General features: G+C 39.4%; 1 protein-coding gene across 2 annotated transcripts in view; it reads left to right on the top strand.

The window, feature by feature from the left end:
* The window catches only part of larp1 (La ribonucleoprotein 1, translational regulator), a 49,687-nt gene that overhangs the window by 5,100 nt on the left and 20,467 nt on the right, over positions 1 to 24,120 (top strand). The window contains exons 2-4 of one of the 2 annotated variants that reach the window (XM_034889277.1): positions 16,837 to 16,901; positions 18,503 to 18,568; positions 23,159 to 23,230. In XM_034889277.1, the coding sequence (XP_034745168.1) occupies positions 16,837 to 16,901; positions 18,503 to 18,568; positions 23,159 to 23,230 (203 nt within the window). The remainder of the gene's footprint in view (positions 1 to 16,836; positions 16,902 to 18,502; positions 18,569 to 23,158; positions 23,231 to 24,120) is intronic. The other variant, XM_034889278.1, reaches the window with a different exon arrangement.

Here is a 24,120-nt window from a genome sequence, read left to right as displayed (position 1 = left end):
AGCTTTCATAAGGTTGTTTTATTGTTCTCTTTTAACTCACTTTACATCATCATTGCTATCGCTTTTTCCTCTCGCTTTTCCTCACATTGACACTTATACGTTACTCTCCGTTACCGCTCGCTCTCCTTGCGCGACCACACAAGCACTGACATCAGGCACCCTGCCATTTTGACAGTTCATATTCTTTTGCTGTTGCAAAGACTACATGTTGACAGCCAACGCTAGAAGTCTGGACTGACTGGCAGGTCTGGAAAATTAATAAATGTAGCTTAGGCTCAAAGCATTAGCATTCTTTTAGCATATTGCAACACTTGCAAATGCAGTCCTCTCTGTTTAAAACTTTGGGTTGGACAAAGGGTTGGTCACACTTTATATAACATGACTTTTGAGTAATTTTATAAGTAAGCTTTTTGACTAAAATTAAGAAGAGCAACATCAGGAGTTGTGAATTTAAGAGAAGTTTCTATGATTTTGGTAACACCTTTCTTTCTCCATTTTTATTATTTAGAATGTTTTAAGCAGTATAGAAACATCTAGCATAAGGGTTTTAACACTAATGTAGCTGTGCACAGATAAAGGGTGATTTAAGCATTTTTTTTTTTATCAATGTGAGGGATGTATCAATTATAACTTTTCCTTAAATTTGCATATTATTGTCATACGTTAGGTCCACAGCCACATGATGAGTTGTTGACAAATGCATTCATGTGCGCTTATATCTGCTTAAACTACATTAGTATGTTATAAAATAAAGTTCAAATAATGCTTATAAATGTGGAATCTGGGCTTTTAAAGTGAAGTGTCATTATTTTCTTTTTTTTTGGACAAGCCTCCACTATGTGCATATCTTTGTTCCAGCTCTAAATGAAGTTGTGGATTTCAAGGGCTCAAAGTGTGCGTGATGTTGTTGAAGCTGCTTTGAATTCCTGCAGCAGTCTCTTCTACTCGGGGGTAGCTGTTTCAAAATTAGCATCGACAACTCACTTTTGTCCCACATATGGCCTACGGCTCTTTGAATCATGTCCTCTTTGTTGTGGCTGGGAAGAGGCAGACCGACACCATCGAACTCTTAAAGCTAGGCTTTACGACCTGCCGGACCCGGCAAAGGTCACGAACCTGTAAAGAGTGCTGATGCGGTAAAGGCAGCTGCTTCTGAATGATTGTTTGCTGGTTAAGGTGGCTGACACACAGAGCTTTCCTTTGCCTCTAACACAACAAATAAACATCATTTATATTTATATTTATATTTATAGTGTATCGTTAGGTTTAAATATAAAGTGGCTACTTAGCCTCTGTAATGAAGAATATGACAATAAATAACCGCGTTGAGCTACCAAAGCAAGGCGCTAGCAACACAGAAGCACATCAGCACGTCAGCCAAGCAGAAGGCAGGACAGCGAGGGAAAGCTGCTCCGGATATCCCTAATACGTTTTGTCCAATTACGTGTTGTAGCATGTAAGACTGGCCTTTAGATGGCCTATCGGCGATCTCTCAGTTGGATTGGATGATTTGAAAATATTAGAGATCGCCTAATCAATTCATGAACGATATATGAATAAGCGTCATCTGTCAAAACAGAAGCTTAGCGTTTATGTGCGATTTGAGGCTTTCCGAGCAGATAGAGAGAGAAGTTTAAGCTAGGTAGCATCTTAGTGTCTTGTAGTAACTCCACTCCACCATCTACACCTAACACACCCACTCATCCCACACACAGTCTTAATTTGTCCAACTCAAGCTTCTTTATCAGTCTCAGAGTTGTGTCTGGACTCGATGATAGCGGCACATCCCTCTGGGCTCAGGGTGTGGACTGTTTGGTGTTTGATGCAAATGACTCAATTCATGACTCCGGTGGGAATTATTTTATGTGTATGAAAATGTGTATTAATTAGCAGGTATCCATTAAGAGAAACGTTGCTAATAGTATCTACTAATCAAAACAAAGCTCTGTGGAAGTGCTTGCCTACTTTGACTCCGGGTTTGTTGGTTAAATGACCTGCACACTGATGGAAGTAGTGGATGAGTCATTGTCAATCTGAAATACAGTGGCGGCACCTTGTTGATCAGGAAGAGGTAGCTGGTACTTCTTATTCCATAAAGGAGGATATCTGTGAATGGAGGGAATGGGGGATTTAAAAAAATATATCTAAATTTAAACATGTCTCGTGAAGTTACAAAAGCCTAACAGGACAGCGGTCTTTTAAAAACAAACGCATCACAGTTTAATTCTTGGTGGATGTGTGATGTGAGTCTATGCATTCACTCTAAACAAGCTGGCAAGGATTCTTAATTGTGTGAACAGCAAATGTGCTCCGGTGTAAACTTTGACCCTTTTCATCCAAGGACAGTGTGATTGCCCCAAATCAAGCTTTGTCTTGTGCAAAGCTGTGCTTCGACTACTGAGGAAGCTGTTTTTAAAAATCTTTGTGTTCAACTGTCTATATTGTAACTGAATCTCTCTAGTTTGAAGGTCAGTTTCACTCCTGCGTTCCTGTTTTGTTCTCTCCAATGCCAGATTTATTTTACTTTCAACTTAGAAGGCTTTTATTGTGAAGAAGCTAAAGGAAATGTGTAGTTCACAGAGTCGGCAGAACTTTCTTTGCGGTGCTGTTCCTTAAGAACAGTTGTTGTGCACAACAGGATATGGATATCATCTATTACGTCAGTGTTAGATGCAGTGATGGGAATAACGGCGTTCTAAATTACGGTGTTACTTTTTTCAGAAATTAGTAATCCAATTGATTACTCTGATTGATTACCAATTGATTGGTTACAGTTACTGCTGAAATTTCTTTTTTTCTTGGTTAGTCGGATGTGCATGAGATAAGCGCATAAATGCTGACAATTGGTTGAGTAAAATTTCATACTGAGCCAATCAGAGGTAGTGTTCGAAAGCGTGCATAGTCGGACACTTAACGAACAACACAAGCGAGTCAGTTTACGGGACACACGTATGGCGTTATGAAATTGTGTGTGTGTGTCCAGAAAATATAGGCACTATGACTCTAGAGTGGCTCTGAAGTTAATTGCTGCCACTCTCTCACTTCTCCCTCGCTCTATTACTCACACACACATGCCACTTACGTTATTTTCTCTACAAAGTGTGTATATATTTATTTATTTTTGCTAAAATGCTTAATTTTGCCCAGTTGTGGCCTGTTTAGGGGCAATAAATATAAAAAGTACCAAATCATCTATTGTACTGTGATTTGTATAGATATACTAGACATAATAAACACTGTTATAGTGACTTGAAAGATCATACCTGCCGACATGTGCATTTAACAAAACTTGAATTAAAACACTTTTTATACATTTAGATATTGAGCAAAATGGCCCTGCGTCAGTTTTGAGTCAGTAGTTAAAAAAAAGTTAAAAAAGAGTTGTTAACTGCAGACAGTTGTCATAATGTTTTAGCTCCAAGCAGGACAAGATGTCAAACTCACAGCAGCAAGATGGAGCGGAAATGTGTTTTTAACAACCAACAGAAAAGCATCCCAGAATGGATTTTAGGACTGACTTTAGGGTGGCAGTAGCTCAGTCCGTAGGGAGTTGGGTTGGGAACCGGAGGGTCACTGGTTCAAGTCCCCACTTGGACCAAAAAGTACGGAGTGTGGATTGGTGGCTGTAGAGATGCCACTTTCCCTACTGGGCACCGCCAGGCTCTCTTGAGCAAGGAACCGAACCCCCCCCCCCCCCCCCCCCCCCCCCCCACCACTCAGGGCGCTGGTTCAGCTGGCAGCCCACACACTCTGACATCTCTCCGTTAGTGCATGTATAGGCCCTGAGCGTGTGTGTATTCAGGCCTGTATGTGATTACTAACAAAAAGTGTGTACACGGAGTGTAAATTGTAATTTCCCCACTGGGGATTAATAAACAAATTCAAAAAAGAAATCATCATCATGGTCCATGTCCGTTGAGGTTTGATGCCCAGTTAGAATGTGTTTAGCCCTTGTTGCTGGGGTAAGGTATGCACAGGTTGTTGTTGGCCCTCTGCTGTCTGATTTCTTACTCTGCAAGGGGGTGTCATCACACTGATCATGTGAAGCTGGGTAGTCCTTAATGATGATGTGTAGCATGCAGGCCTACTGGCGTACGGTCTAACTGTCGTTTCCTCCATATTTGGTACTTGCAAAAAGGCTATCCCTCTCTGTCGTCACTGTGCTCTGCTGTGAACTCCATCACACTGCAAACGTCTAGACAATGCTGATAAAGTTTCCCTCTGACTAAAATTTAGATTTTGAATGTGAGAAATAACTAACCATTACAAGGTTATCACTTATCAGTTCCTGTTTCTCTATAATAAGTAAAATCTTCAGTGCCTTTCTTTGGAGCTGCCCCCCCCTTAACTTGCAACAGTAACTGGGAAATCCCAGCGTTCAACCCTCACCTTGAATAAGTAAATATTTTTAAATACAATGTGACCTCAGAATAAGGATAAAATACACAAAGGGAGTAGAACAAATCTACTTGCCGTAGCAAACTAGAAGAGAGGATTGGGCCCTTTTCTGAACACTACAAATGCATTTAGCTAAGACTGCAGAGCCGACGTGGCACAAGGTTTATTTATAGGCCATAGGAACCCATGAGAATTTGTCTTCGGTCTCCACCTGAGGTGTGTGCTCTGTAGTGAGTTTTCTGAGAAAAAGAGAGGGCACTGCGTCTGTTGGGGTGGTGAAATTGGAGATAACAGAAAATGGAAAGGATGTTTGACCCAGAGCATTTGAACAGTACATTATGCAACTTCCCCTGCAGCTGCTGTGTTTTTAATCTAACTTAAAAGGAAGCAGTAAAGCATTATTATGTGCTAACTGATCTCATATAGAGCCTACAAAATAAGAATTGGAGACACAAAGGGAGGGGTTAGGGTTAATGTTATCCTCTGGCAGTCAGCCATGCACAGCAGGCTGCAACAACTGGCTCTGAGTTCTGTGAAGACAACAAAGGGAATAAATGCAGGAGGAAAAGAGAGGTGACAGTGTAATAAGAGTGACTTATTGGAGTGAAGTAGGGAGGAACTGACAGAGGAGATGGTGTTGGTGGACTTGAGAGTAAAATGAGTCCCTACATACTGGGTGTTGGGTCAACTGGTAAACGACTCTTTCAGTGTTCATGTCACTGTGCGATGGCGATTTTACATTTAGATCCCATCATCTCATCATTTTCTTGTTTGGGGAAGCGCCTAACCCAACGAAACATACCGCTACATACAGTATGTATTTCAAAATATTATGTACATCATGAACAAAATCAGAATACATTTTATATTAGTCTAGTGATGTACACAACACATTTTCTCAGCTTAACTGCTGTAAAAAGTATTTAGACTTTTTTATTTTTATTTTTTACCATTGATGTGGCTGTGTTGGTGTGTTTCTACTCTGCTGTCTGTGTGTCAAGTCATATTTCAGGTAAGGCTGATCCAGCTGCCATTTGTTTTGTTAATTCAGAATTTATATGGAGTATCAATTTCATGTCAAACAAGGTAAGTCACAATTAGGGGTGTGACGAGACACTTAGCTCACGAGTCGAGGCAGGAGATTGGGTTCACGAGAACGAGATTTTACAATATTTGATATAGATGAAAAATAGTCTTACTCAGAGAATCAAGGTTACATCTTAACCAAGCGTTTCAATGCATCAGTAAACAAGGAAGTAGGCTGCTCTTACAAGTATTGATTCATGACCATTTTAAGACGAGTTAAGACTTTGTTTTGCTTTCTGTTTCTGATTTAATTTTAAAAAAGACACACTGAACTGCACGCTGTAGTCCACATTATAGGGACGTAATAGAGCACATAAATCAGCTGGAGCGGGTAAGATACTAATCATTCTATATCCAGACTCAAAGACGTTGGGAGTCGCTGCACTTCAAATAGGTTAGGTCAGGGAACGAATCAGGAGCCGGACGGGATGACGGGTAGTGTTTTTGGCGGCCTGTTTTAATTTTAGTTTTTGTCTAGTCTTTGTGTCAAGTTGTCATTATAGTTTTTTTTAAAATTAGTTTTAGTCTCGTTCATACTTTTGTTTTTTTGTATTGTCTAGTCGAGATTCAGTTCAGTCGACTAAAAGTCTGAGTTATTTAGTCAAAATTCAACATAGTATACGTATCTAGTAGAAGGGCTGTAGTACTCGAGTCCGGTCTTGGACTCAAGCCCGGACTCAAGACCATTTTCCATGGACTCTGACCTGTCTTGGACTCGGTAGTATTGGGACTCGGACTTGTCTCGGACTCGGCCACTGGTCTAGCCAAATATGGCTTTTGGTCTCGACAGAGTCCAGGTGTCTTTATTATGTTGATGATAATATTGGAGCAAAAGTGAAACACAGTTCAGGTGGGGATATTGTTCGGCTTTTTACAAGTTTAGACAGCTAGCTAACGCTACGCCAATGATTGCTAACGTTAGCGCACCAGCGTTTGCCTAGCTTACTAGCGTTAGGTAAACATGACGGCTGCCTTCGGAGTTTCCATTATCTGCGTCCACGTAACATAACGTAACGTACGACCTGTGGCGTTGGTGCTCCTTTTGAGCCATTGTATATTACATGAAATAAGCTTTGCTCTCACGACATTGGTGGGTTTTTGTTACTTTATAAAAAAGTTAACCGGCGATAGTTAGCCCGTTTGTATGATAGCGGACATTAGCTAACGTTGCCGAGGTGTGTGTGTGTGTGTGTGTGTGTGTGTGTGTGTGTGTGTTCCCTAAACAACTTCTTCCTGATGGATTTATTTTTAAATTCTGCAATTTGTCTCAGATAAAACAAACGTATGTTAAATTACACTTAGTTTGTTGTTGTTTAACCAAATGTTAATGTTTTCTGAAAATACACGTATTTCCTAATAACCCACGTCCAAATAACAAAAGAATACAATACTTTATAGGGAAGCCATAAACCAACCATAGGGCTACACTCTGTAATACTGATCACTTAATTTCTACACTACATCTGGAGTGAAGCTAGGTTGTAATTTAGTTGTTCAAATGCTCAGTACTAGTACCAACTGTAGCAGTAGTCATTCTAATGGTCAGTACTAGTGCCTACTGTAGCAGTAGCAGTTCAAATGCTCAGTACTAGTACCTACTGTAGTAGTATCAGTTCTAATGCTCAGTACTAGTACTGCTGTCACCATATGATATCAAGGGGAATAGCTATACTCATAAATCCTGGGTGTTCTGACACTGTTTATGCTTTTATATCAGCAAATATCCCAAATTGATTGTCTTGATACTGTCATGCATAAGACCTTTTTGGACTCGGCCTTGACTTGGACTCGACTAGTCCTGGTCTCGGACTTGTCTTGGACTCGACAAAGGTGGGCTTGACTTCAGCCCTACCTAGTAGTATAGACAAAATCAACATTTTCTTTTAGCTAAACCCATTCAAACAAGGTTATCATTTATTATTGTTACCTTTTTATAGACTCAAGTGCATCCACTTTAGACATGGACAATTCTCTGATTTGAATTTACATTTATTTTACCAGTCCAACAACGTTAGAAGTACACACACATACATCAAAAAAAAAAAAAACCAGCAAATGACAATGCCAGGAAAAAAATGAATACATTCAAGTTGTACGTCCTTGTGGCAAAGAAGTCCTGCACACTAGTTGGCTTGTCCATCTTCTTGGGCGGGACTTGCTTCACTGGTGCTATTTCTGGAATCACAGCTCAGGATTAGATGTGATGTCAGAACAGATGCAGCCTCTAGGAAATCTAACTCTCGTAAATATTAAATAGCATAAATCCTTTCTATGATTTTTACCATAGTAAATCCACCTAAGTGACTTGACTGTCCGTAAATGGAAGAAAAGACTACCTAATCAAAACAGAAGTAATCTAAGCAGTAGTAAATCCTTAACAGCTAAACTAAATTCTATTTTGTTTTGACATTTCAGGTGGTTGTAGACATGTAGTCATGGTGTTACTATACGGGGTATAAATATGGAAAAGCTTTTTTTTTCATGTAAGCACAGTGTTTTATTGGAAGGATTCATGTATTTCCTCTTCTGTAATTCTGACAGATTTTTTTTTCTGCTCATGCAGCTTGGGGATACGTTTGGAGCACATGGACTCCCGCTCTTGTACATTAAAGCACATAACACCAAGACAACTCCCTGTACTCAAAGTGGTTTCATGTCTGTATTGGGGCTTTGGTCAAATAATCATTTGAAATGCTAAATCCCACACTAACATCGGTGCATCCCAACTAGTCATGCACCAATGTGAACATTCACTCACTACTTCTTCTTTCGGATTTCGGCAGTGTAGATGCTGTTAAGCATATTACTGTCCTTGACAGATCAGATTTAGATCTAACACACACTCACGTCTAAGCCTACACACACGTCAAATACGTAGGAATGATTCACACATCTGCCCTATTTTGACAATGGAAAGATACCGACTAACTAACTAACTAAAATGTATGAAATATTGACCATATGGGCGGATTTTACATCGGCGGCCGATATATCGTGCACCACTACCACAAAGCAGTGAGACAATTGTAGGACTTAGTTTCATTTAGAACCTTTTTGTTGTTGTGGGATCATAAGCATGGTGAAGATTAGACTGATGAGCGATATTTTGGTTGAAGACGTTATTGACTATTTAATTTGCTGGTGTGCGCTCTTGACATTTGAATTTTGTGATGTCTGCAATGCAAAATGGCGTAGATTTTCTGTCTTTCCATTTTAGTACATCTTGAAATATGTTAAAGGTGTACAGTAGCTGTATTGTAATTTATTATTTCTTGCTGTCTTATGTGTATCTCTGGATACAACTGGAATAACGTTTTTTTTATAGTAGTTGGTAAGCTACCTAATTTAAATTTTTAACAACGTGGAAATTTCTGTTTCAAGTCCTAATATTGGTTATTAAAAATTATCAGGACGTGTTTGCAGTGTGAACACATGCGGTACACAGGTTGTTGCAGTTTGGGTGTTTGGATTTAATCAGTCACCACCTTTTAGTATTTTTAAATTGTAGCCATGGAGCAGGGACTTTATACCAAATACTTTTTTTGAGTAAACTTGTTTGTATTAGATGATAGTAGCTAGCAGACCAACACTTTGCAGCGGAACAAAAAAGGAATTGCTGCTGAAAAATTGTGAAGCCAGGAAATCTCAGGGAAATATTTAAAGGACTAAATGAAATTAAAAGGTCAAGGGAAAATGGCTACAGCAAAGGCAAACTGCATTAAGTCATTACTTGAAAGAAATTACTGGAACAAATGTAAAGCCCCGAAAAGGCAAGACTTCTTCAAGAGGTCTTGTCTGACTGTGTGACTGCCTGAGGAGTCTTGGCCCTGAGAGGCTCTCCTCTGACCTTCTAGACTATCATCTGATATGCACTGAACACCGAGCAGCCCTGTGAATGATGCATATGTTCCCTTAGTGGGGGAATCGTAGTGCACGGCTCAGCTGATGAGCATAATGTGGCGGAGCTTTTATCACTGAACAACCACCGATTGTCCGCTCTTTGCAGTGTCGGACTACTAAATTCAATTAGGAGTATGTAGTTATGTTTGAAGCGTGGCTCATAGCCGGTGGTGTTCTGTGTCAGTTTCCCTGAAGAGAAAAAGAAAGAACTGCTTTACAGTGAATAACACTTATGTCGTCTGTAAATTGTCAGAATGTGGTGCATGATGAGCTGATTTTCACATTTGGCTTTGGGCTCCAAAAGTATTACTTCATAAAACATTCCTCGTGCAACTTGTGACATTTTTTTCTCCTAATGTGACTTGCACCTCTCTATTGAATCTTTTGATGCATCATTCAGTTTATTTAAATTTTGGCCATTACGACTGCAGTTGTGTAGTGTACTACCTGTGTGTAGTAATTACTAACAGAGTGTAGATTGTAATTTCCCCACCAAGGATCAATAAACAGTATAAATTAAAATTATAATTATTAAACTATGGCATAAATTAAACATTTAAAAATTAAACATTACCTTAAGTTGCGCAACTTAACTTTCAGAACTACAAGTTTCAACCTTATCTATATATAGATCTATATTTAAATACTAGTTATGTTCAACCTATTTTCCTTTTTATATATTTGATTACAATGGCACACAGCTCTGTGACATTGATGCTAGCAGATTGTTGACCAGTTGTTTCTCCATGCAGAAAGAGTTAGCAAAAATGTTGCACAACAATCAGCTGTTTTTCTGAAGGGATAGTCTTTAGATCAAACTGTGGACACCACTATGTATTTTCTTGTCTTTGATTTTGGTAGTTGTTGTGTTTTGTTGTAGTTTCATCATCCATACGACTCGGTGGTTGTTGTTTTTTTGTCGGGTTGGCTTTGTGGAATGGGTATTAAGTTAGACTCATTGTTTTCTGTTGATTGCTGAAACATTGACGTTGTGCCATTATTGTGGTAAATTAGTTAGAATTTTCAGTAGACACTCTGTACAGAATTTGAATTACGTTTGAACTGAATCCAAACTTCGGACACTTTCTGTCATTTTCTCCCGCCTGTCTCTTCTCTTAGCCCCTCACTATGCTGTTATGCTTTTTCTTCATTTTGTAATCTGCACCGTCAGTCTTCATGGCATGCGTCGGCCAGCGATACGTTGATAACATTGATTAAACAGAGCAAATCATTTGGCATTGAGGATTTTTAGTAATCAAATTATTTGAGTTACTCAAGGAATCGTTTGAGCCACAATTGAAACTAATACAAAATCACTGGAACCTTTTTGTTTGTGTTTTACGCTTCATCAAGAAGAAAATGAGAAACTTCTGCATACCATCAATAGGTTGTGTGACATGAAACATTTTCAGACCACTGTTGTTCACACTTTGCTTCTAACTAAGCAGATAAGTGCGGATAAATACTTGAGGAATTTGAGCTGATTCCACAACTTGGCAACAGAGTTGCATAAGCCAGAGTTTCTATGTTAGGCGGCCGACCGACCAAGGAGTTTGTGTCATGGCCCACATTAGGGATGCAGCTATTAACAGAATTTTACTGTTAACCGATCTTTAAAATGTCACGGTTAATTAATCGTAAAGGCTCCGCTACACTGCGTGTGTGTGTGTGTGTGTGTGTGTTTCTCTTATTAAACCTCCTTGACAACATAAACGTGTGCGTGCGCACATGCGCTACACGCATGAAATCAGATGCCGGTCACTGAGAGTATTGAGTATCGAGCCAGCCCCTAACCTCAGAGAAATTAACCCAACTTGTCCACTTTGGACAGCACTGCTGTTGTTTGTGGTGACTGATGGACTGATTTACCTCTAATCATTTCAGATTAATTTAAATAAAAAGGTCATTCAAAACGGTTACTGTCATTTCTCTTTCAATAGCAATAAATGAGAGTGTTCATGTGATGCATTAGTAGTGAAATGAATTAATGCGGAATAATTGTGAAACTTTATTCTTTAGACTATAATCGTACCAACAACATCTCTAATTGTTGCATCCCTAACCCAGATATGGCTGTTTATTTACACTTATCTTGTGAGCTCCTTGTGAGGAGGGTATTAAGATGCTGAACAAATCCCAATAAGCTTTGCCTGTAATGTTTGGTAACAAGTGAGAATATGAGATATTTACTTCTGCCAGGGAGGTTATGTTTTCTTTCCTGTTTTCGTTTGATTGTTGAGACATTAGGCTAGTTTAATCTCAATACAGTGTACACAGATTTGTTACAGTTTTGGGGTTGACCGATATGTTTCCTCTGTACGGTGTGCAACGACCTTTGTTTTCTCTCGTTTGGGGGATGCGTCCTGCTGAGTGTCTGTCGCAGGTAATACCCGATCAGCAGAGACGTGTACGTAATAAAAAGCAATGCGCGTTCACACACAACTGGCTTCAATGCACCCCTGTTTCAGTTTAAAAAACATGCTGCTTCCAGATCTTCTTCATATTTTCTCCCTTCTGTGTTTACTACTTCCTCGGATTTCCTTTTGTGGATTGTACATAGTTTTATTCAATTTAGAGCTCAACTCTACTAAAACACATTTTTTTGCCAAGAAATGTGAAGTTCTGCTGTGATGAGGTGTTTAGATTAAAATAAAGAAGTTTTTGGAGAATTTTGGTGGAAGGTTGAACAAGGGCACTACACTTTTTTTGGGCCTATGTAGCCCACCATTCTCTAGTGTGTATTTTGATGCTCCTGCGGAAATTCAAATTTCACATTTAGTCGATACATTTATTAAGTAACTGATAAATTAGCTGAAGCTGTCATCTACCCAGGTGATGTTATGGTTGGCCTTAATCTGACGGTTGAAATGGCCCCCATAAACAGGTGATGTTTGTTAAATTCAAGATTTCTCAGCCCTGGTTGTGGTCGGAGGTCCAGGTCAGCAAAATGCTTGAGGGTTAATGCTAGTAAAATCCCAGGAATACCTTTTAGGCGGGAGAAAATAAAATTCTGAATTGTGGTTAAATTAGCCTGAGAAAGCCTTGAACTTTGAAATGAGCATTAGTGATTGTAGGCTGAATGGTAGTTTGACGTGATATCAGCCGTGATTAAGATAGGCAGCAGACTGTTGAAGCAACATCTTGCCTGCTGACTGAGATATTGTTAACTACTGAAAATGGCACTGGGTCATAAGAAGCTTTTTTTATGGAACTGTAAAGTGTAGGCCAATTAAGAAGTTAAGCTGCCAGCTTCACAAAGCAAACATTTAGTGCTGATCTAGTTCACGCAGCCTCTTTTCAAATACGTTATGTAGAACAAATTAAAAAGGGAACAGTACCAAACAGTTGACTGAAATGCATTAAAAACTTGAATCCGGACTTGAACTGCACTTTCAACACAAGACACTCTAGAGTTGCCTCATTTAAAGTACATTCAAATGCTGCCTTTGTGGATCCTAAATCTGCTCTCACTGCTCAGTGAAAATCTGGAAAGAACTTGTTAACGGAGCTATCCTTTTTAAAGGCAAGATGAGTTGTAAATATTTAACTGTTGCTATCCATCTTTGAACCTTAGCTGTGATTTAGTTTTTATGTATGAGCAACATTTGGGGGAAAATGTCACTTTACATCAATTTCTTTCTTTTTTTTATAGTGGTTTTAGTTGTTCTTTACTAACCTTTTATAGTTGCAGATATCATATTGTATCATCATACTGTATTATCTAAATATATGTTGAACAAATCTATTTGTAATGACAAGGGACACCACACCCTCACCCTGTTGTGGGCTCTGGTTGCATGATCATTGATGGATTTGATCTCCCCTCTACGATTGTTACTGGCACTTTATACTGTGTGAGTTCTAGCTTTCTAGAAACCATGTTTCGGAAAAATCTTCTGGCTGTCAAAGCTTCTCTTGAAAATCCCTTTGAGGACACAAGACCATGACACAGTTTAGCAAACGAAATGAAGCAAAGGTCAAAACTGTACTCTGTTAAACCATTTCTCAACTCTGTGACTCAAATCTAAATAAACAGTTTAAGTTTGAAGTTCAGAAGTCATGTAAGTTGTTGACTTGCTTCAAATTTCTGAGATGCCAAATGATTAAATTATGGGTCACGAGAGGTGTAACGTTTTCAGTGAAGGCTTTGTATCAAGAAGTGGCTCTTACGTGTAAATATTCTAAATTTAAAGTGGAGTAGTTCTGCTTATGTTTAAAAAATTCTATAAAGTCTTTTGTGTTTCCAGAGGGAGCTGTGTCTGAGGTCTGATAACTTTGTCCTCATCTTAAGGGATGTCACTTCAGTCAGCATTGGTTGGGGCTGAAGACTACAAGTTTGAAAACGAACTCTGAAGTTGTGGAGAGAAGTTTGGTTCCCAGACCTCTGTAGCCACTATTTTTTCACACCACTGTTGGAAAGAAAGTAGTGCGGTATACTGCAACCCCCTTACGAGAGTAGCGAAAGTTAGAGCGAGAATGGCAGGGTGCCTTAAGTGAGTGACGTCAGTGTCGTGTGGTCGTGCAAGGAGAGCGAGCGGTAACGGAGAGTAGCGTATGAGTGCCGCTATGAGGAAGAGAGAAAGGGATAAAGAGATGGCAAAGTGAGTTAAAAGTGAACAATCAAACAAGCTAGAGCTTCTCAAGACACGGTGGCTTTATCTGTTGTCAAAACTGCTGGTAGTGAAGTGAATGGTGTTACCCCCGAAAAAACATAGGCTTGAACCTTGTACCTTGTGTATATGTGTTGCAGCCCGAGTGCAGGCAGGGAGGGCGACTCAGCAGTTTGCTAATTTGTTACTGTTTCCCAATATAAGCCGCTCTGTTTTAGGCTACCAAAACTTGCATACAGGCTGAAAGTCAACCTTGCTGTTTCATCGAGATAAAGCAATAAACGGAAGGAAAGTTGCTAGGCTGATATGCAATGGTAAACACTGCAGCTGTAACGTTAGTGTGTCTACCTCAGCTGAGAACGGAGAAATGTCTTTGATTTCTCTACCGTGTGTTGTTTTGTGTCATGGAACATTGCCCTCCCCAACTCGCGAAAGGTCGGATTTGCTCCACCTTTTGAAGTTTTGTTTAGAAAACCTTGAATCCATGTAAGACACAATGTCATCTGACACAATCCATGTCATTAGATTCAATTAATCCATGTCATTAAACACAACGTGGCCATGCACACGTAAAGGCCAATGTTTTTTTTGCAGTGGTGACAGTGACGAGCTCAGACCCGCGGTAGGCGTCACGTGACCGCGGTAACCGTCCCAGCCCAAGCTGCTACTAGCATCACACAGCCAAATCCCAGAGCGGAACCGTTTTACATTTTTTATTTTTTTATTCAGTATTGTTCTACTCAAAAGGCCTCAGAATCTGCTTACGTTAATGTACCCAGCTTGGGGAAAATTAAATATACAACAGCCAACATTCAGACAAGACAAATAAATACATCTAACATATTTTTAGTTGCTTTTCATGCTTTTAAAATGATATATGAGAACAAGCTAAACTTAAGATTCAAGAATTACTGGAATTAATGAGCAGATGTAATACAATCTAAACCATGTGAGTGCAGCTCTCTGTGGATGAAGATCTCTTCTGTTGCAATTCAGGGACAGTTTTGTCTTGTCTTTTTAGTCTTGCTGCGTTTTGATTGGTTGCTTTGTGGGCATGGAGAACATTTTCCTCCTGTGACTGTACTGCTACATTTTAGAGCCTTAGTTTCCTGTGTTTCTGTGGTGTTTACTTGAAGAATTGTAAGACCACCATACAGTATAGATGTTAGCTAGCACTAATCCCCCTCCGTGGCCGCCACACTCTTTCACGGACTTCTCAGGTATTTAACCCCTAAAGATTTCTGACTTCTCGTGTCTTTTGTCAATTGTCAAAACCAGTCAAGACATTCAGGTTCTCCGTCAGATTCTTCTATACAGCAATTATTTAGCTTTTACCCAGATCTTTTATTATTTATGATCTACTTCTGTGTCTAGTCATAGGAATGTGAAAAAATTGGTTTACTCAAACATAAGCTGATGAATAAACTCGACATTTGAACACACTCCAGTCAAGGTCTGTTCTGCTCCAGATACAAGTTCTGCGTGTTGTGCAAGCACAAAAACACATCCAGGGCTGGACAGTAACTTCTCCCCCAAGTAGCACCTTTGCTCCTAAATTGGAAATTTAGACCAACCACCACTTTGCTCGTTTGAAAGCCGTGATTGATGATGAGCCAAATTCTCTGGGCGGGCAAAGCAGAGAAAGTGGTGGTAACCTTGCTCCTTATGACCTCATAAGAGGCAGAGCAGGATACCCAGGGCTTGGTTTACACCCATCAACATTTCAATTTTTTTAATGTTAGAAAAAAACTCAAAGGGAAATTTTTATCCCATGGGACTTTTTTTTTTACAAAAGGGATACAAGGTCACATTTACAAGCAAAGTGATTTTCATTTATTTTAATACAAAAAGTATACTAAGTTTGTAATTTCCGCTTGAAACTATATTTGTTTCATAATTGTATATATTTTTTTTATTGTATGTGGATTAAGGTTCATTTGTCATTGTATAACCCAGGCTGCACAACAAAATCCAGTTGCATCAATACAGCAGAATTTTGTGATATTTCCTTGGCAATGCTGCATCTATGCACCATGACAAGCATTAAGCTTTTATTTAAATTGCACACAAGGATTTAACTTTTTGGTATTAAAAATAATTAATAAAATTGAAGCGAGAACAACAAATGTTTAAATTTATTATTTTAAGTAATTAGAATAAACGTTTGAAGTTGGGAAAAAAAGTAATAAATTGCAATATATTGCAATTATATATTGTATTGTTATAATATCATGTTGAGGGGCCTCAGGTGATACCCGACCCTGGACATTTTCTCATTTTCTTCATGAGTTTCCCAGTGTTTCCAGTGTCTGGCGTGCTCCTGGTTGACATGCTTTTAACCATCATTCACTCCCATGTTAAATCACTGTGCTCCGGTTCTGATATGCATTCTGGTAGATTTGCACTTTCTTTGTTTTGCTCAAGTGAGCCTCTGTTGTATATCTACCTGGTTACAATAATGACAGGGCAGAAAAATTATGGTACTAGTGTCTGTTTCCTGCTAGTTTAGTTTATCTAAAACTGATGCCACAGCTGCATATTAAGTAAAGGTGATCCTAGGAAAAGACAAATGATTTATTGAAAGTGTACTTGCACAGTTAGATAAGAGAAGTAGTTAAAAAACAAAACAAATTAAACTGAGACAAGCAAGTCAGTACATATGGTACATACAAACTTGCACCGAGAAAACAAACTTGTTTAATGTCCCACCTTTTTGTTGTCTGTGTTTAGACCATCATAGTCTAACTAATTTTAAAAACCAATCTGTTTTCCTCCTTTCTTTTCCATTTGTGCTGTTGCTGATGGATTTGCAATGTTGACTATATTTATTGTGTTTTTACAGAGTCTACCGGCCCCGCCAAGGTGGTGAGAGCAGGGAACCCACCCAAAGCCAGGCGTGGAGGAAAGGTAATATTCTGTGTATGCATGTGAGAAAATACTGGTGGATACTGGAAACATTAAACATTAAGTAATGCTTAATAAGCGATAGCGGTACCAACATGGGTCCTTTTCTGATTATCAGAAGACAGAATTAATGAAAAAAAAATAACAATGGGAATAATATTTTTTGTGCGTCCATTTGATCAGCCTAACAAACAATATTATTAAATTCTAGTATTTTTGTAGAATATTATTTGGTCATCGAAATGTGGATTACATTTTTGTTTTTGTTTTTACTTTTGTAGAACATCCTTGTAAACCTAAAGTAGCTTCTCTTTCCCTGGTTAGTGCCAGATGAGATGAGGATGTTGGAGAAGGGAAAGACTCCCATGTTAAAGGTGCTCTAAGCGATGTTGGGTGAAGTTGCTTCTTAGTGAAGTTCAAAGTATTTTCAAACAAAACGAGACTAGCTTGCCCCTCTCTCCTCATCCCCCCAAATCCTTCTTGTTGGTTATTGGCTGGAACACTGTTTGTGTATGCTTTGTGGTGCAAGTGGACACCGTCTTTTTTATGTTTGTAGAACCAGGGCTGTCTACAGAGACCACCGTTTTTTTACAGTGTGTTCTGGGGACAGGCAGCTCGCGGACAGTGAATAGATGTTTGCTGTATGTGACCTCAAATGTTGCCTAAAACACGCAAGACGCTTAGAGCACCTTTGATGACTTGCGAGTGTTCATGACATCAATGCGGTTGTATGACTAGAGTTTGTATTGCATGACTGTTTATTGACAACAATAAACAGTCATGTTAAATGTTCTGTTAAATGTATTTATTTATGCAAATATATTCAATAAGCTCTGGGCCAATTCAAACAGAACATCTTCATTAGTTCAGAGTTTTTACCGAGCTCAGTGAAGGTATGTGTAGTCAGAGTGCTGGTATTTATCTGCCATGCCTGAAGCTGTGTAGTAACCTCCCTTCACTCTTCGTGGAATGCAAATGTGAGTTCCTGGAGTGCCATTGGCCGGCAGATAAATTAAACAAATTCTCCCCAAAGCTTGTCGTTCAAAACTTCCCACCTTTGATTGCATGCACTCTGCTGTTGTATTCCAGGTTGGTTAGACACACCCTGGCCATAAACTTTAGAATGTCCTTGTGTTACGTGCATTGTTGCAGAAATAAGACAGAAATTGACAAATCACAGGCAACATATGGATAAAGTTGTTTCTGCACATATGTAAAGAAAATGCAGATATTTTTTTGCATGCAATGCAGACATTTTAATTACTCTATTGGATCAACAGATCCAAAGACTTATTTGGTGTTAAGTATGTGGTGCCAACCGAGGAGAAATGTGCAAAACCAATGACAATTTGAAGGTGCACAGACTTCCCTCGGAAGATAATCTTTTGTTTACTCTTTTTTTTTTTTAGATCTCCTAACTTCTTTCTGTAATATTAGTGTTAAGTAATGCTGTAAAATCCCCAGTTTTGACCCTGTAATATCCACACTGAAGGCTTGATCTTCATAGTCTGTCTTCATGGATAGCCTGCTCTAACATCTGTTTCCAGAGACCGTGACATTGCTGCTAATTCAGCTTCTTTTTTTCCCTCTAATTTGTTGCTCAGGTTGGAGATTTTGCCGACGCCAACAGCTGGCCGACTCCTGGGGAGATTGCAACTAAAGACATGCAGGTGGGTGTTGTTTGTTTGAGAAGTGTTGCGTCACAGTTTTCTAGACGTATAGAGGACACACTGATGAGCTTAAGGTGGCGTATATTGGGGACTACTGAACTACTTCATATGTTTTGCTGCATCTTTAGAATATGGCTTCTGTGTCTCGAGCTCCTTTGTAGATTCTCAGTTTTACTTTAACATTTTTCTTTTATACATTTTTGTTGGAGCAGCGTTAAGAGTCTGAGCTATAATAATTGAATTGCCAATGACTCTGTAATTGTTGTGCATTTGATAAAAAATACATATTGGAACCAGCCTGACCAGGACACAGGATTAGAATTTGGAAAATATTTAGTTCACTGTCTTTTAAGTGATGGGAAAATATGAACCAATAGCAACTTTGTGTCTGCAGGACACACTTGGGATAAAGCTGTGTGGTCATAACAGAATCAAATACGATTTTAATACAGATACAATGTTTAAACGAGCTGGGGTGGTATGATGTCAGAAAGTAATCCTTGACAATGACAGCAAGCAGGTAGAGGCAGAAAAGGAAGTGTCACCCTTACCTGGTTGTTAAAAAAATACAGGTGAACAGTAAAGATTTAAAAGACTAATTCAACATGGGTGACAACAAAGAGTTAGGGGTTTATGAAAAGAGAATCTAAGTAGTTTCAAGTCCCAAAATTATAATATTTACCAACCAAAGGAGCTGCTCAGTTTGTCCTGCTACACTTTGCGGAGTAGTTTTCTACAATAGGTATTTTAGTGCTTGTGGCTGTAATTATACAGCAGCTAAACAGCACGTCCAGACAGAGCAGACTGCTTCTGCTAGCCTGACGTTGTGTCCTCTGGACTGCATGTTTTTAAGGCAAAGGGTTAGTTAAAGCTTACCACCATGACTGGAGCGCTTGGCCACTTCGAAGCAAAAACAAAGATGGCTGATCTTTGAAATTGATCCTATCTGTTTTGAACATTGTAAGAAGACAATTGGTAAGACGAATTCATAAATTAAGAAAAAACTCAATCTGGGGGATTATATCATAAAAAATCCTTTCTGTTCTATGGATAAAATTAAAAAAAACTCACTTACTGTTGGCCTACATTTATTTATTTATAGAATCACGTTGAGCCAACACACACACATTGACATTCAGGAAATTGGGTATAGAAGGCATTTTCTTAATTCTTTTTAAACATCTAATGCCAAACATGCTTTGTCTTAGCTCCTCATTTGTGAGGCGCTGAGACTTCTCTTTCTTTCATCTGATAATTTATTATTTTTTGTTGTTCGAACAAAACAGATGTGACATTTTTCACTTTTCTGACATTTTTGTGATCCGTTTATAAATGGAAAAAAGAATCCACAGATTCGATGATGAAAATAATTAATTGCAGACTGCCACAGATGTCGAAGACACAACACCAATGGGATTTGCAAACTCATAGTGCATTCCAGTGCACCTTGAAACTCAAGCTGTTGTTGTAAAGTACCCTTCTGCCATCTAGTTCTTTTTTTGTTCATTTAATTTATACTTTAATTTATCCTTTTTTTCTTGATCCCCAGTAGGGAAATTACAGTAGTTAGTAACCACTACAGACAGGCCTGAAACACACACACACACACACACACACACACACACACATACACACATACACACATACAAATACATACATACATAGGGCCTTTTCATGCACAAATGGGGAGATGTCAGTGTGAGTGGGCTGCCAGGTCTGGACCAGCGGTTGAGAGGGTATGGAGACTTGCTCAAGAGCACCTGGCAGTGCCCAGGAAGTAAAGTGGCATCTCTCCAGCTACCAATCCACACTGTACTTTGGTCTGTACTTCCCAACCCAACCACCTACAGACTGAGCTACTGCCACCCCACTGTTGTTTAACAGCAATTGACTGGTGAAATAGGTTACTGTTGTGTTCCATTTATGTCATTGGCACCATTTAAAGTATCGTTTCAGCGCTGGTATCGTGAAAAAAAACAAATGATACCCAACCATATGCATACATGCTCTACATTCAGTCTAGACCCACTCAACTCAAGTGTCCATAGAAGCCTTCACCACACATCCAACACACTGACCCTCCTCCTTAGATGAACATATGCTCTCTACAGCATTTGGTCCAACAGGGGATGCGTTTAATTTGTGTATGCCTTACAATAGCAGCAGATCCGTTTTTCTATTTTTGATCTCTGGGTGATAGTGTATCACTGGGAGAGCGACCCTGATAACCTCCCCCATTTTTAGGCAGCCAGGTCTGAGAGAACATGAGGGAGAGCTGCATGTCCCCAAGCAGTAAAATGTGGGTCATATCATCAGCGCCAGGAATAACTAGTGGCTCTGGTGGCAGAAATCGTAGTTAGGGTGGGGTTTGGATATGGTGTCCAAGTCCTGGGAAGGAATGTCCTTTTAGGGACCCCCCTTCAATAAACCACACCTGGACCAGTGCTGCTCTTGCTATTCTTAGGGTGCTGGAGTTCACTCTCCACCGTGTAACATTTAAAGCTATAAATCAGTTGCTGAATTTCTCAGATTGCGCTGAGAAATAGGCACTGTCATTTGATAAAGGAGGGGTGTTTAATTGCAGGGTTGTGCTTTAGAGTTTGGAGCTGTGGTTACAGTTAAACCTGAGATTTCATGCAATGAAACTTCTTCATTGATTCTATGACTCTGGATTTTTCTTGGCCACATTTCTGATAAATGCCAATACTAGTTTGATTAATAAGTCTACTAACTGGTGAATAAAAATGTTTGTGTTTTAAATACACATCTGTCTCACTAGCATGCTATTGAAGTGTGTTTTATGCTAAGTGAAGAGGTTCATCTTCTCAAATGTGACAATGTGTTCATTTTCTAAATTGAATCTGTTTGAGTTTGTACTGTTGGTCGAACCAGGCAAGCCATTGGACAATACCACATTGGGCTTTCATTTTTCATCATTGTTTGATAATTAGAGCTGCAAGGATTAGTCAATTAATTGAAAATTTGTCTGCAATTATATTAATAATTTTGCAGCCTGACAAGAACAAGAATGTAATGCCTTCCTGTTTCATGTGATATGGTTTTGGATTCTTGATTGAACATATAAAGCTACAGATAATAGGCATTTTCCAACATTGTATAGACAAAGCAATTAAATTGATTTTGCAAGAAAATAATTAAAAGATCCATCCATCTTCATCCGCTTATTCGGTATCGGGTCGCGGGGGCAGCAGCTCCAGTAGGGGACCAAAACTTCCCTTTCCCGAGCCACATCAACCAACTCCGACTGGGGGGGTCCTGAGGCGTTCCCAGGCCAGGTTGGAGATATAATCTCTCAGCCTAGTCCTGGGTCTTCCCCGAGGCCTGCTCCCAGCTCCCAGATTGATAATGAAAACAATTGCTCACTGTGGCCCTACATGAATTTCGAAAAGAAGAAAAACTTTAAAAGAATACATTTAGAGTTTTTATTACCAATTCTATCTTAATACAACCTTTTTAGTATGACATTTCCTCTTATACTATTGTACTAAGACTATATCATAACATTTCCTGTCTTTACAATTATACCATTGCTCTCTCCACCAACTGGCTTGATGTGGAAAATGTAAGCCCCTCCACCCCGTCCCACAATCCTCGGGGGAAAAAACATCACCTATGAGCACATGGCTGTGATCAGCCAGCAGTGTGTGGCTTGAAGAATTTGCTGTGTGTGTGGTTCACCCCATTTTGTTGTGTGTTCAGAGTGAAAATTGGTCCGTATAGTGTTGGTTTTAGTGTTTGGTGGTGGTTTATTCTGGAGCTGTGTATAGGATAGAGCTGTCAGTCTTCCTCGAGAATACCATTTGAATTTCTTTTTTTAATTATTTGAATAATATTCAAATATTTAATCCACAAATGCAACCTATGCAAGTACAGCACTACCCAGACTAATACATTTTCAGTCATCAGTGGCTTCCTGTGTTGGAAGAAGAATGAATCGGCATCCCTCTGATCTCAGTTTTACGGTCGACATTTCCTCAGCTGTTACACCACATGTCTTTATTGATTCAGAAAACCTGAGCTTTAGAACATTGTCTCTAATGGCTCGTTTCACACCTTTCTGTCATCACTAAGAGTAATTGGCTCTCATTCATCTGTGCAGAATCCAAAGCAATTAACCACAAAAAAAATGAATGCCTGGCATTACGGCACATTAGCCATTTAGCCACTGAGATGATATGGGATGCAATTTATAAAACCCAGAGGGAGCCTATGGGACTGAAGATGCAGCAGATGCTTCTTATTATCCAAAACTTGTACAGCATCCATTTGAAATTTCCAGTGTGTTTGATAGTAAGAGGAAGAAGCGTATAGCCCTTTTGTTGTTGGAGCAGAGTAGCACATTACAGTAGAACCCCCCCCCCCCCTACCACAAAATGGCCAGATTATAACTGCAGAGGCTTTGAAGGAGTTGTGCAGTCACATTAGGGCCTGAAAAAAGTCCCCAAACATTTAAAGGTTTTGGACTCTCCACTCACATCTGCGTGTCTGTCTTTGTGTGTGTGTGTGTGTGTGTGTGTGTGTGTTCACCTCATTGTCTTCTCTAAACTGCTCTTCCCTCCCTCTGTTCAGATCGAGGCAGTGACACGGACCGTGTCCTGCCCGCCGACTGTCAGGCAGGTCAGAGACTCATGGAGATCCACTGTAAGTTCAACCTGTAGCTTTTGAAACCTGCAGCCTGCCTACCTAACTTCTTATAACAAGTGAAAAAATAGCCAGAGTCGGTGAAAGTCTGCACAAAACGGGTCATCTCAAATTATGTAAAATAGGGTTTTTCTTACTTTGACACAATGAGAGCGAGGATGACAGGTCATCCGTGTCAACAAGACTTGCTTTTGTCTTCATGTAAGACCCAATGATGCAGGAGTCCAAGTGCATAATCACCATCATCAAATCCATACGATAAATAAGATTTGCATCAACCATATTATACAATATACATATATAGTTTCCTGTAAGCCACAATTTAACTGTCTTAATAAAATGAGGTGGTTACTTATTTCTTTCAATGTGCAATTTAGGGCTCGCAGTCGATAACAATATTTAATCGTGTTTTTGGTTTTTTTGGCAGGATTGTCTTTAGTAACTTGTGAATAATCACCCCTTTTTATCTGTTCAAAATGTACAACATGGGACCAGACTCCAAAACAATGACAAATACTATCTAGAATATTGTCCAGAATAACCCTTAAAGGTACTATATGCTTAAAAATATTCTTGAAATATAACACGCTCAAGCCCATGAGAGTTATCCAGGCGTCTCTGTTGCAAACTATCCGGCGTGGCCTGCCTTTGATAAGGGGGAGGAGGGTTCTCTGATCCAGCAGTATGCTTGGCCAGCAAGTGGTGTGTGCGACTGTACATACTCCGGTGGTAACTCAGTTTACATGCAATTAAATTTAGTCTTGTCAAGAACTATCTGGAAGAACTTTGACATACTTTTCTTTATCCATTTTTGCTTAAGGAGGTTTGTTTCTGCTAGCAACTTGCAACTTTCTTGTAATCACTTCTTGATTTTCCAAACTACGGAGCGG

The sequence above is a fragment of the Etheostoma cragini genome, chromosome 13 (genome assembly GCF_013103735.1).
Source record: "Etheostoma cragini isolate CJK2018 chromosome 13, CSU_Ecrag_1.0, whole genome shotgun sequence".
NCBI classification, from domain to species: Eukaryota; Metazoa; Chordata; class Actinopteri; order Perciformes; family Percidae; genus Etheostoma; species Etheostoma cragini.
The sequence above is the reverse complement of the archived record's forward strand: the minus strand, read 5'-3'. Positions and strand labels throughout refer to the sequence as shown.